This window comes from Ovis canadensis, chromosome 20 (genome assembly GCF_042477335.2).
Source record: "Ovis canadensis isolate MfBH-ARS-UI-01 breed Bighorn chromosome 20, ARS-UI_OviCan_v2, whole genome shotgun sequence".
NCBI lineage: Eukaryota > Metazoa > Chordata > Mammalia > Artiodactyla > Bovidae > Ovis > Ovis canadensis.
Window position 1 is genome coordinate 21,632,768 of NC_091264.1, and position 15,297 is coordinate 21,648,064.

General features: G+C 39.7%; 1 protein-coding gene across 13 annotated transcripts in view; it reads right to left on the reverse strand.

Moving 5' to 3' along the window:
* MLIP (muscular LMNA interacting protein) overlaps positions 1-15,297 on the reverse strand; it is a 308,623-nt gene that overhangs the window by 199,073 nt on the left and 94,253 nt on the right. Inside the window, exon 1 of one of the 13 annotated variants that reach the window (XM_069564088.1) lies at positions 14,343-14,389. The exons of the other annotated variants lie outside the window; for them this stretch is intronic. Within the exon in view, the coding sequence (XP_069420189.1) occupies positions 14,343-14,354 (12 nt within the window). The 5' untranslated portion in view covers positions 14,355-14,389. Of the gene's footprint in view, positions 1-14,342; positions 14,390-15,297 lie in introns of those variants that run through there. 13 annotated transcript variants of the gene reach the window in all.

Genomic DNA, 15,297 nt, shown 5'->3' on the forward strand with positions numbered 1-15,297 from the left:
TTGCTCCTCTTGAAAATCAAATTGCTTGACAGCAACTCACTTTCAGGGCAAAATCTTTTTGTGATATTGAACAGTGCTGGATCGCACTGTTAGGGTTAGGCTGAAAGGAAGAGAGAAGCTGCATCTGTCTGTTGCTACCTCCATGCAGCAGTTCAGCAGTGCAGTAAACAAATACTTATTAAGCGCCTACTGTGTTCCTGCCACTGTGATGAGCAAATGGAGGGAAAATGACACATGATCTATTGCTTGCAGGAAGATCCGAGAGGGACTCGCAAATAAGCAAGAGCACGGGAGAGGGATCCATTAGTGCCAGAGGAGACCAGGGGAGGTGGGGAGATAGGTCTGAACAATAAAATAGAAGTAAAACAGCCCTTTGCAGAAGTTTTAAAGGGCACTTCAGGCAGAATCCCAAAGTGATGAATCTTAGGGTTGGAGTAGAGTTCATTCAAAACAAGGTCTCTGAGGTCAGGGTGAGGAAGACTGGGGGAGAGAGGGCATAAAAGGAGATGAAATAAATGTTCTTTCACCAAGCCTGGTGATGAAATCTCAAGCGGGAATAAATGGTGTGCCTCAGGTAAAAGAGAAAGTGCACAGTACTTTCAAAGTTTTTTCTGGTGCTTTGGATAGATGGTATATCTATCTATCTACATAAATTTTTTTCTCAGACAAAAATTTATGTATCTATCTGTAGGATAGAGAGGTCAGAAATAAAATCTACCTATTTATGGCCAATTCATCTTTGCCAAAAGAAGCAAGAATATACAAAGGAGAAAAGACAGATTCTTCAAAAAGTGGTGCTGGGGAAACTAGAGAACTACATGCAAACAAATGAAATTAGAACATTCATTCAAACCACATGCAAAAATAAATTCAAAATGGATTCAAGATCTAAATGTAAGATACTATAAAGCTCCTGGAGGGAAACATAGGCAGAGCATACTGACATGAATTACAGTAATATTTTTTGGATCAGTGTCCTAAAACAAAGCGAATAAAAGCAAAAATAAACAAATGGGACCTAATTAAACTTAAAGGCTTTTGCACACCAAAGCAAACCATCGACAAAATGAAAAGAAAACATACTGAATGGGAGAAGATGCTTGTAAATGATGTGACCAATAAGTCTTAATATACAACATATACACATAACTCATACAACTCAACATCAAACTGAAAAATGGGCAAAAGCACTGAACAACAATTTCTCAAAGCGGAAATGCAGATGGTCAACAGGCACATGAAAAAGCACTCAGCATCACTAATCATTAGGGAAAAGCAGATTAAAAGCATCATGAGACATCGCCACACACTTACAAGAATGGTTATCCTCAAAAAGAACACAAAGTTAGCAAAAATGTGGAGAAAAGGGGAACCTCATACACTGTTCATGGAAATGCAAATTGGTGCAGCCGCTGTGGAAAACAGTATGGTAGTTTTTCAAAAACTAAGAAAAAAACTATCGTGTGACCCAGCAATTTCACCCCTGGGTATATATCCAAAAAAAAAACAAAAAAAAAGAAACTAATTTGAAAAGATTCATGTACCTCAATTTTCATAAGCAGCATTATTTACAATAGCTATTTACAATTGTAATCTACAGTTACAACAATTGGACATTTACAATGGAAGCAACCTAAACATCCATCAACAGATGGATGGATAAAGATGCAGCATACATACTACTCAGCCATAAAAAGAAGAATGAATTCGGACGTTTGCAGCAATCTGGATGGACTCACAGAACGTTATGCTAAGTGAAATAAGTCAGAGCAAAACAAATACTGTAAGATAAGAGTAACACGTGGAATCTAACAAACACAACAAGCCAGTGAAATAAAAAGGAAGCAGAATCAGATTCACAGATATAGGGAAACAACTAGTGGCTACCAGTGGAGAGCAGGAAAGGGAAGGGGTAATATAGGGGTAGGGGGGGAAAGGGGGTTATTAGATTATACTAAAGCATGTTTGTGAAGCTTTTGATAACTATAAAGTACTACAGAATTTAAAGAATCATTCAATTTAAAACTTTTTAAATTAAAAAAGTTTCTGCTGGTTCTTTTAGCAGTTGGTAAATTTTTTCTCAGACAAAGATTTATTTTTATATATGCATATATATACATATAGCTGTAGACATGATCTGCTTTATTGAATATCTGCCAAAGCCTTCGACTGTGTGGATCATATGGGGAAAATTCTGTGGAAAATTCTGAAAGAGATGGGAATACCAGACCACCTAACCTGCCTCTTGAGAAACCTATATGCAGGTCAGGAAGCAACAGTTAGGACTGGACCTGGAACAACAGACTGGTTCCAAATAGGAAAAGGAGTGCATCAAGGCTGTATATTGTCACCCTGCTTATTTAACTTATATGCAGAGTACATCATGAGAAACGCTGGACTGGAAGAAGCACAAGCTGGAATCAAGATTGCCGGGAGAAATATCAATAACCTCAGATATGCAGATGACACCACCCTTATGCCAGAAAGTGAAGAGGAGCTAAAGAGCCTCTTGATGAAAGTGAAAGTGGAGAGTGAAAAAGTTGGCTTAAAGCTCAACATTCAGAAAAAGAAGGTCATGGCATCTGGTCCCATCACTTCATGGGAAATAGATGGGGAAACAGTGTCAGACTTTATTTTGGGGGGCTCCAAAATCTCTGCAGATGCTGATTGCACCCCTGAAATTAAAAGACGCTTACTCGTTGGAAGGAAATTTATGACCAACCTAGATACTATATTGAAAAGCAGAGACATTACTTTGCCAACAAAGGTCCATCTAGTCAAGGCTATGGTTTTTCCAGTAGTCAAGTATGGATGTGAGAGTTGGACTGTGAAGAAAACTGAGTGCCGAAGAATTGATGCTTTTGAACTGTGGTGTTGGAGAAGACTCTTGAGAGTCCCTTGGCCTGCAAGGAGATCCAACCAGTCCATCCTAAAGGAGATCAGTCCTGGGTGTTCATTGGAAGGACTGATGCCAAAGCTGAAACTGCAATACTTTGGCCACCTCATGCGAAGAGTTGACTAATTGAAAAAGACTCTGATGCTGGGAGGGATTGGGGGCAGGAGGAGAAGGGGACAACAGAGGATGAGATGGCTGGATGGCATCACCGACTCGATGCACATGAGTTTGAATGAACTCCGGGAGTTGGTGATGGACAGGGAGGCCTGGTGTGCTGCGATTCATGGGGTTGCAGAGTCGGACATGACTGAGCGACTGAACTGAACTGAGAGATGATAGATAAATATGTGCTGAGTTGCTCAATTGTGTCAAACTCTCTGTGGCCTCATGAACTATATAGCCTGCCAGGCTCCTGTGGTCTGTAGGATTGTCAAGACAAAAATACTGGTGTGGATTGCCACATGATTCCCAATCCCAGGAGATCTTCCGGACCCAGGGACTGAACCCACATCTTTTGTATCTCTCGCATCAGCAGGCAGATTCTTTACCACTAATGCCACCTGGTTGAAATATATGTAAATTTAAAAGTATAACATTTGCCTGTTGCTGCTGCTGCTAAGTCACACCAGTCGTGTTTGACTCTGTGCAACCCCATAGACGGCAGCCCACCAGGCTCTCCCATCCCTGGGATTCTCCAGGCAAGAATGCTGGAGTGGGTTGCCATTTCCTTCTCCAATGCATGCAAGTGAAAAGTGAAAGTGAAATCGCTCAGTCGTGTCCGACTCTTAGCGACCCCATGGGCTGCAGCCTTCCAGGCTCCTCCATCCATGGGATTTTCCAGGCAAGAGTACTGGAGTGGGGTGCCATTGCCTTCTCCATAACATTTGCCTAAGAAAGTCTAAGAGCCCTAGGAAAGGCCAGGGAGGGGAGAGGTGAAACAAGGCATCTGGGTGTATTCTGCTTGATAAAGTCATGAGCACTGAGGAGGGTTAGAGTCTTGAGCAGGTAAGAGAAGCACAGCTACTGGAGAAGGGATGTGGGGCTCTAGAATGCGGGGAAGACGAGACGAGTAGAAGTCCTGGGGAAAGGGTACCATATCCAATTAGGTGTTACAACTTGGCAGGTGGCTAGAAACCACGTGAAAAAGTCCCATAGCTGGGGATGGAAGAGAAACTTCTAAGAACAGGATACTCTATACCCGATGTCAAGTACTCCCCATCCTGTGCTGTGGTATAAATTCACCCCCACTGGCTTTCTAACCTTCAGTAAAAGTCGACTCCGTACAACAGTGTTGTGCTGGTGGCATTTGAAGGAATGCAGTAAGAGGGGCACCATCTAATGAAACTACATAGAAAGAGCAAGAGTGACAACCAGAGGGATGGTTGAGGATCCATCAGGGAAGGAAGGGAGAGCAGGAGGCTATAGGAACGGAGATTATATGATCTTGGTGAAACTTTTAAAATACTCATTTCCCATAATATGGTGTAAGGAGAACCAAGGCAGCTTATTTGGAAATTAATGGTAAAGATGACAGTTCAGAGCTGAAGTGCTTTCAAATATTCAAGACATCATAGCTGCTGTCATATGCATATTACATACACACACACACACACACACACACACACACACACGAAAGACTAGATTGATAGTACAAATAAAAAATGCTGGAGAGGGTGTGGGGAAATAGAAACCCTTCTGCACTGTTGGTGGGAATGTAAATTGGTGCAGCTGCTGCGGAAAACATTATGGAGGTCCCTTGAAAAAACTAAAAATAGAATTACCATATGATCCACAATCCTACTCCTGGGCACAGATCCAGACAAGATTATAATTCAAAAAGATACAAGGAACCCTATATTCACAGCAGCACTACGCACAATAGCCAAGACATGAAAACAACCTAAACGCCCATCAACAGATGAGTGGACAAAGAAGACGTGGAACATACATTCAGTGGAATACTACTCTGCCGTGAAAAAGAACCAAGTAATGCCATTTGCAGCAACATGATGCAACTAGAGATTATCACACCAAGTGAAGTGAGTCAGAAAGAGAAAGACAAATACCGTAAAACAGCACTTACATGTGGAATCTAAATTACGATACGGATGAACCTAAATATGAAACAGGAGCAGACTCGTGGACACAGAGAACAGGCTTGTGGGAGGCATGGGCTGGGAATTTGAGATTAGCAAATGCCAACTATATACTTAGGATGGATAAACAACACAATACTCCTGTACAGCACAGGGAAGTTTATTCAATATCCTGTAATAAACCATACTGGAAAAGAATTTGAAAATAATACCTATAACTAGATCCCTTTTCTGTACACCAGAAAGTAATACAACATTGACGATCAACTCTATTTCAATCAAATTTTTTTTTACAAATTGCCTGGTAGAAGCATTTACATTTTTCAACTTTAGTAGTACCCAATATGAAACAGAGTAGATGGCAGAAACTGCACTTACTAGACATGATTCAGTATACAGTTAAATCTGAATTTTAGATAGACACCAAATAAGCTTTTAATAAAATTAAATTTGAATTTTAGATAAACACCAAATAAACACCATTATTAAATTTAATTATATAAATGTGAATTTTAGATAAACACCAAATAAGCTTTTAATATAATTATGGACCAACAAATATTTAGAATGAATAATTTTTTAGTAACGATGTGTACTAAATAGTTTGTTCAACATACTGAAACTAAAAATGTACCCATTATTTATCTGAAATTCATGTCTGTTGGCTAATATGGCAACACTAGTTCCATCTTTCGTGCCAAGGCCCAAACAAGAGCTAGACTTCTCCTTTTGTCTACTAATTATCTGTGTGGTATTTTGTGAGCACAATTTTTAGGGAGAAAATAGGGGAAATTGATTACAAGTCTGTTTTCAAGCATTGTTAATCTAATCTGTGAAAGCCTGAAGCAGTAGGTGTCTCAAAGGCTTTGATACAACCACGAGCCCCCTGCTCATCACAAGCAGTAAATGGAACCAGTCGAAATATTTCTGCCAAAATGACAGTAGGTCAGGTGGTCATACAACCCATTCAAAGTCATTATTCCATTTTTCTGTTAGATTGCTGAGTGAAAATGAGAACAACCTGGACCAGGATTGCAGAAAACTGTTAATTTTGACCTGAATGTAAAGCTATTTTCTCATTAATGAAAAAAATGGCTCATAATCCTCAGTAACAGTTGAAATCATCTAACTACATGTCTGGCAAGAAAATGTATGTCCTGAGTCATGTATTTGGAAGATAAATGCTCTTGACTGAGCTTTATTCATCTGTTACTTAAAGCATTTACTTGCTCGCTAGCAGACTTTATAAATGCTCTGCTGAGGTCAGCTGGTGCTCTAAGCTGATGCTGCTATGGGTCCCATTTTTTTTATTAGTACATAAACAGAACGCATTTACATTTTCCTAACGTTAATAAGACAGTCTCTGACTGCTATAGTGTTATTCACTCAGTCATATCCAACTCTTTGCGACCCCATGGACTGTAGCCTGCCAGGCTCCTCTGTCCGTGGAATTCTCCAGGCAAGAATACTGGAGTGGGCTGCCAGGCCCTCCTCCAAGGGATCTTCCCAACCTAGGGAGCGAAACCAGGTCTCCCACATTGCAGGCAGATTCTTTACCATCTGAGCCACCAGGGAAGCCTGATTGTTCTAGAGGGTGTGGTTTTTTAAATGTCCTGCCAATTTTAATTTTTTAAGGAAAAGTAGATTTTGGTATGCTTTTTAAGCAAGGCCATGTTGAATAACTATTTTGAATATTGAACATATTAATGTAGTCTACTTTTTATAGGTTCACCAGAAATGGTCTAAACCAGGGGTCTGCAACTAAGGTCTGCAGACCAATGTGACTTGCCACCTAGGCTGGAAAAAGAACTTTTATTGGAATACAACCACATTCAACGTTTATTTATACATTGTTTTTTGCTACAACCACAGGTTTGAGTAGTTACAGCCTTTAAAGCCTAAAATACTGACTCTCTGGTCTTTACACAAAAGATTTGCCAACCTCTGGTCTAAATAAACATTTGCTACCAGGCAAGGGGACCGATCACTCACCTAGAGCTGACTTGGCAGCTTTGATAAGTCAGGCCTTGCATAGTGAAGAGACAAAGTCCAAAACACTGTCGACTTGGACAAATCTCCTCAGGCAAGGACAACAACAACAAAAAAAACAAATGGGACCACATCAAACTAAATGCACAGTGAAGGAAACCATCAACAGAAAAGGCAACTGAATGGGAGAAGGTATTTTTAAATGCTATTTCCAACAAGGAGTTGATACAAAAATATATAAATAACTTTTATAACTAATATCAGAAAACCAAATTGTTTAAAATGCGCAAAGGAGCTGAGTAAACATTTCTGCAAATAAAATATACAAATGGCCAATAAGAAAAGGTATTCATCATCACCGGTCATCAGGAAAATGCAAATCAAAACCACCATGAGAAGATACCTTATCACGTGTCAGATGGGCTACTGTCAAAAATACAACAACTAACAAGGATTGGTGAGGATGTGGGAAAAGGGGATCTTTTGTACACTGCTGAAGAAAATGTAAATTGGTTCCATCACTAAGGAAAACAGTATGAAAGGTCCTAAAAAAACTAAAAACAGAACCACCATGATATGATCCGGCAATTACACTCATGGGGATTTAGCCAAAGGAAACTGAGACACTGATTTGAAAAATACTATTAGAGTTTCAAAACACTCATTCGAAAAATTCATTGCAGCACTCCTAACAATGGCCAAGATATGGAAGCAATCTAAGTGTCTATCAACAAATGAACAGATTAAGACGATGTGGTATACACACAGAAACACACATATGATGGACTATTACTCAGCCATAAAAGAAGACTAAAATCTTGCTATCTGAGGTAACATGGATGGACCTGGAGAGTGGTATGCTAACTAAAATAAGTCAGACAGAGAAAAACAAATAATGCATGATTTCAGTGGAATCGAAACAAACAAAACAAAACAGAAACACTCATAGATACAAAGAACAAATTGCTCCTTGCCAGAAAGTAGGGGTTGTGGGGGCATGGATGAAATAGGTGAAGCCCATTAAGAGGTACAAAGTTCCAGCTATAAAGAAACTCAAGAGAAGAGAATGTACACATAGGGAATATAGTCAACAATACTGTGTGGTGACAGATAATAGCAGTCTTATTGTACTGATTATCTTTATGAAATGCATAAAAACAGCAAATCATTATGTTGTACACCTAAAACTGATAAAACACTGTATGTTGATTATAACTCAAAAATAAATAATACAAATAAACATATGGAAAAATAAAAAGAAAGAAATTGTGGTGATGATCACACAGGTATGTAGTGCACTAAAAACCACTGAATTATACACTTGATATGAGTGAATTGTATGGTGTGTGAACTTTATCTCAATAAAGCTCTGTACACACACATACACACACACACTACCTGCAAAGGGGTGGCCTTCTCACTCAGCCTAATGCAAAACCACTTGTAGTGGGTCATTCACCTCCATCTTGCACTCCTGGCAGACACAGGAGTTAGTTATCTAGTTGCTATAAGAATCAAGTTCAGCTCAGTTTGATGTCTTTCTCCTTTCATCTTTTTGAAACTAAAAAAATCCTTTAAAGTTGCCTCTGGCACATCACACCCTCACTGCCCATCAGAAAATACTAGCCAAAATCAACCTTAGAAACACTACCAACCAGTCTTCACCATCAGTTGATACACTTTCATTTGGGGAATACAGGAAATACATACTTTTCACACAGGGCTGTTTTAGATGAAACTGTTGTATTCAGGCTTTAACTTTGGTGGTGCCTCCAGCACACTGTGCAAAATTTATTCTCTGCAGCTTGGGAAAAGCCACGGGGACCATCTATTGGGTTTCTCTCTGTTTCCAGCAAACACTGGCCACAGACACGCCACATTGCAGAAAGTAAGTGCCTTACATTGCATTTCTTTTCATGACATTCTACTGGCAGTGCCCTAGAGATGCTCTCCTCCAGAAAGATGGTCCAGTAGCCTTTCCAAATTTGTTCAGACAAAGCCCAGAGACATCAACCAGGTGTGGATAGGGTAGAGGAAAAGTGTCCACACTTGCCTCTGACTGCACTCAAGTCAGCCCATGATTTTTAGTTAGATTTATGGTTATTGGGGGTGCAAGTGGAGGCTTTGGGAAGACCAATGGAAATTATTCTGAAGAGCCTTAGGTCTTCCACCCTCATCCACCCAATGCATCCATTCATCCCAAGCTCATGAGAGCAGGAGAGGACAGGTGACTACAGAGAGGTAAGTGCTTCCCCGGGGAGGAATCAGAAATGGAAGCTTTAGTAGACTAAATACCTGTGAAGTCATTCACTTTATTATTGAAACATTTTTAACTGGGATACAAATGATATTCTCATTCTATGAAACACTTGTTACCCATTAAAACTAAACACATTAAAATGGTACTGTGATGATGAAATATTCAAATCCACTCTTTCAACTGTAGTGAAATGAAGGACAAATTCAAGTCATGGATTGGCTTTGTGAACTGACGCTTGGAGGTTATCAACTGGCAGACTCTAGAGATGTACCTGAAAGGCATCAGCCTTGTTGCTGAGCTCTGAGTTATTGGGAAAACTGCCTTACTGGCCTGGGAGACCAGGAGGCCCTCAGGAATGAAAAAGGAAGGAGCTATTTGTGAGATATCTCTGAAGTGATAACTTGCCTCCTGACTATGGACCCATATCCGTTAGTTCAGTCGCTCAGTCATGTCTGACCCTTTGCGACCCCATGGACTGCAGCACACCAGGCTTCCCTGTCCATCACCAACTTGTAGAGCCCACCCAAACCCATGGCCATCAATTCAGTGATGCCATCCAACCATCTCATCCTCTGTCATCCCCTTCTCCTCCTGCCCTCAATCTTTCCCAGCATCAGGGTCTTTTCAAATGAGTCAGTTCTTCGCAACAGATCGCCAAAGTATTGGAGTTTCAGCTTCAGTATCAGTCCTTCCAATGAATATTTAGGACTGATTTCCTTTAGGATTGACTGGTTTGATCTCCTTGCAGTTCAAGGGACTCTCAAGAGTCTTCTCCAACACCACAGTTCAAAAGCATCAATTCTTTGGCACTCAGCTTTCTTTATAGTCAACCCATATCAGTAGTGGTCCAAAAAAAAAAAAAATGCCCCTTTCACTTTTTAAAATATTTCAAGTCTGGAAGCATCATGGAATCTTTTTCAACAGTTATTAACAAAAATCACTAATATTTATCAGATAAATGGTATATGGTAGAGATTTTCAACATTTAGCAGACATGATAGAAATCCTATTTATAATAATGACATACTTAAAAGCTACTTGAAAGAATTTGATCACAAACAACAAGGCCCTACTGTACAGCGCAGGGAACTATATTCCACACTGTGTGATAAACCACGTGCACATGCACTTAGTCACTCAGTCATGTCCAACTCTTTGCAACCCTTTGGACTGTAGCCCACCAGGCTCCTCTGTCCATGGAATTCTCCAGGCAAGAATACTGGAGTGGGTTGCCATGCCCTCCTCCAGGGGATCTTCCCAACCTAGGAAATGAACCTGGTTCTCCCAAATGTCAGGCAAATTCTTTATCATCTGAGCCACCAGGGAAGTGTGATAAACCATAATGAAGAAGAATATAAAAAAGAATGTACTGATATATATGTATAACTGAATCACTTTGCTATATAGCAGAAATTAGCACAACATTGTAAATCAATTACATTTCAATATAAATAAATAAATAGTTGATCCAACTGGTAAAAGATCTGATGTTGCTCTTAAAATTCAACAAACCAATCACAAATCTATCTCCACACAGTAGACAAAAGCAGGGACAAATAAGCATAAATCACCTTGAATAAAAATTCAGTAAGAGATACACAGGCATCTCTCTGATTATTATTCAGGGACTTAGGAAATTTTTTTTTTTCTCAAATGAAAACAGCAGCTGTGCTTTTGCAAATAAAGAAGTCAGAAATCTTGAAATTTATGAGCAAATTAATGCATTTCTGTCTATAATAATAATTTTCATGTATCAGCTGCTCGCCATGTACCAGGTGTTTTCCATGTAGTGTTTCTCCATCCTCACAGCCTGAAGGCCCCCTATGATTTCAGACAAGGAAACTGAACACTCGCCTCAAGCCTCATAACTAACAAATGACGCACTGTGGCTTTGTTGTGCTGCTCTGGTTTCCCCAGTAGACAGAAGTTTCTAGTTCTAAGACAGGAACAAAGAGACACACCCATTAATTTGCATAAATTAGAGTAAACCCAGGCTTCTTTCAGTTAGGTACAAACCCCAACCCAGTACATAAAAATTATTCATCTTTCAGGACAACAACTGAACTAAGGTACCTCCACTGTGATCAACAGCTGTTTATTTTTGAAAGTGAGATCATGAAAGCTAACAGGAAAGCAATGTGACTTTAGGCCCTACTGTACAGGGAACTATAGTCAATATCTTCTGATAAATCATAATGGGAAAGAATATTAAAAAGAATGTATATATATATTTATGTATGACTGAATCACTATTCTGTACAGCAGAAATTAGCACAGTATTGTCAATCAACTAGACTTCAATTTTTTTTTAATGTGGCTTTAATTTCCCTTTTCAGGGAATTCCCTGTCAGTCCAGTGGTTAAAACTCCACACTTAACACTGCAGAGGGCGCAGGTTCTACCCTTGGTCAGGGAACTAAGATTCTGAATGCCGAGTGGCAAAAAAGAAAAAGGATTTCCATTTTCCTCCAGAAAGAAAATCAGTCCTCGGCCGTTCACCTCCCAGAGCTGGTCTGGAGTCCTGCCATGATTAGTGACAGAAGTCTCCCATCCCCATTCAATTCACAGGTCTGCAAAGTGCCAGCAGTTTCCAGAGTGAAGCATTCAGTTCACTCAGTATTGTAAAGTAAAATAAAGTAAAAATAAAAATTTAAAAAAAAAAATCAGTTACCTTAGCCCATCTATAGAGCAGGTACATTCTGGCAGCTGTTTATCTATAATGCCTCGAAAAAAATAACTATAATATAATGAACTTGGTGGAATTTCTACCTTAAAACTCTTGGAAAACATGACTTAAGAAAGTATGGCTCAAAAGCAAAAGAAATGACTGAAGGAGAAACTGAAGACAAAGTAAGCTTAGTTTGGTTAAGCACACACTTTTGTGTGAATTCATGAATGCTAGACTATTTATGACCAACTTATAAAAATTTTATTATAAATTGTGGAGTTAATATGTGACAGCAAAACTGAAAATGGGCAATGAAATGTAAATTTTAAGTGAGCCTAGGTGCACCTCTATTTAGCTGTGATTATGCCAGCAGAATTTAAAATTCACTATCATGAAATTTAGGGTTTCAAACTATATTAGGACTATAGAGAGATCAATAATAATTATAGACCTGTGGCCTGTCCTCAAGACCAGTGGTTCTCAAAGTGTGCTTCTGATTCAGCAGCAAGGAATCACTTGGAAATCTGTTAGAAATGCAAATTCTCAGGCCCTACCCCAGATGTGCTAAATCAGAAACTCTGGAGATAGGACTGAGCAATCTATGTTTTAGGAAATTCTAAAATTTGAGAACCACTATTCTAAGGCCCATGAACTCAGTGTTCTCATGTACAAGAATTGACTAAACATATACTTGGACTGCAAGGCAATCAAACCAGTCCATCCTAAAGGAAATCAGTCCTGAATATTCGTTGGAAGGACAGATACTGAAGCTGAAACTCCAATACTTTGGCCATCTGATGTGAAGAACTGACTCACGGGAAAAGATTCTGATGCAGGACAAGATTGAAGGCAGGAGGAGAAGGGGATGACAGAGGATGAGATGGTTGGATGGCATCACCAACTTGATGGACATGAGTTTGAGCAAGCTCTGGGATTTGGTGATAGACAGTGAAGCCTGACATGCTGCAGTCCATGGACACAGATGGCAAACAGTCAGACATGACTGAGCTGAACTGACTGATACCCTTAGGGCCAACCAAAGGAAAAGTGAACCACAGCAATCCTCAGTTTATAGAAATGAAAAGTTTACTTGCAAACTATTTTGGTTTTCTATGAGAACATAGCAAAATGAACTAAAATGCTCAGCCCAACCCACAAAACCAATTTAACTTCTAAAATTAGAACTCTCATACTAAAAATGCAATTTAATAGGCATTGTAATGGAATGTCCTTCCAGCAGTAACTACGCAAAACTGAAAGCTGATACATGAGAGAGGTCAAGGAAGGAAAAAAGGTTCTCCCAGCCCCTCTCCCCCAGGGCTCCCACCCCCACTTCTGTGCCAACTCCACTGGAAGAGAAGGACAGAGTTTGAAAATGGGGCAGAGGCTGAGTTCCCCACCAGAAGGCAGTGAGTGATGACTACTGCATTGGACCTCTGACAAATGTAGCAAGGCTGAGGGATGAATGGCAAAAATCTCCAGAGATTTCAAGGCTACTAATCCCCTAGAAGCTGAAAAAAAGTCAACAGCAGCCCTTAAGGCAAAAGAAAAAGGAATGCTTAGAGTCTATTTGCATCCAAGAGCTGTTTGTTACCAGGCATTTGAAAGCAGAAACAATGAAATCAATCACTAGATACACTTACACAAACCAGTCACAGACGAGAGGAGAGCTAGAGTACTTCTGATGACAGATTCAGACAAGACTTTGTTCTTGCTCCACATAAAACTCCGCAAAAAGTATCACAGAGGTATCTCAATGTAAATCACAGGATGCTTCAAGCAACAGAATGCTGGGAAACTCTGAAACGTGGTTACTAACCACCATCAGCAGTGCATCGTCTCACTTGGCATGTGCAGAGTCTAAGGAGCCAGAATTAGCTTCATGCTGAAGCAGAAAAGACAGATGCCTAAATCATGGGATTTGAAGTTCAACATGAAGGTCTGTCTACCCCCAAATTATAACATATAGCCCAAGAGGTCAGTTTTTTTTAACTTATACCCATATTAATGTTATCTACAAAGAAGTTATTAATACCTTTCTAAGTGTTTCTGCTATTCCTCAAAAGATCTTTGAAATCTCTCTCAGGGTTAACTTAAAAACTAATTTTTTAAAAATGGTTTCTCTGCCTTAAATTTACACCCGTTTTCTTTTAATCCTAAACAGTTTATCTCATCATGACTTTTGACTTTTTCTTAAAATCTGCTATTGAAGAATAATGATTTATCATGGACTCAGAAGATTAGGACTCTGTCTATGAAGAAAACTAAGCTTCCCCAGGAAGCTCCTGATATTATAAATAGTTTGCAAATGTTTTTATAGCCTACGGAAGAGACAACTTTGATAGAGAATGCATCCATGCATATTTGATTTTGTCTTGTTTGTTAAAACATATACCACTATTACAGGAAAGTATAAAAGAGGACCATACACTACCTGAATTTCCATTATTATTTTTTGCAAACCATTTCTCTCTCCCTGAAGGTCTTATTTTAAAATGCAAACACCTAGGAAAGAAGTAATGCATTATCACCTACAATTTATAGCAGTAGAATACATTATATTTTGTTTGCATTAATCCTTAAGTGAAATTTCATATTTCTTCAATTATGAATATAATCAATTACTGTAGAATTAGCACTATAACTTTAATTCCTAAAGAAATCATCAATATTTTTATATCACATTACAAAATAACATTTCAGATACAGCAAAATATCACCAATTACTACTTGAAGTTATTAGATTTATTAGACCTATCTCCAAATCTTGCTATTTAATGAATGAAGCATATATTACTACATCACAATTTTTAAAAAAATTCTGATGCCTGTATTTAGGGCCCCTGTACTCAGGGGCCATTGCCTGAGTCAGTAACTAAGTGTTAGTCGCTCAGTCCTGCCCAACTCTTTGCTACCCCATGGACTGCAGCCCACCAGGTTTCTCTGTCCATGAGATTCTCCAGGCAAGGATGCTGGAGTGGGTTGCCATTTCCTTCTCCAGGGGATCTTCCCAACCCAAGGATCAAACCCAGGTCTCCTGCACTACAGGCAGATTCTTTACCCACTGAACTACAAGAAAGCCTGTAAATGGAATGAGAATCAGACAGTCCTTGCCGCAGCCATACATACCGCAGACAGGGACGAAGGCGCCCTGGAAGGCACAGTGGCTGGGAGCTGGAGCTTAGGAATTGTGGAGCAATCCCAGGGTGAGGGCTGCTGTTGACTGTGGAGAGACTTATTGAGGGGATGTGAGGGAGGAGGCTGTGGTGGGAAATGCCTGTGGAGGAAAGCCAGGCAGCCATGGAAGCAAGGCGATACTGCTGAGTCACGCGTAGCGGGTGGAGCCATCACCATAGCCTCTCTCTCCCCACACGCCAGCACCAGCAGCT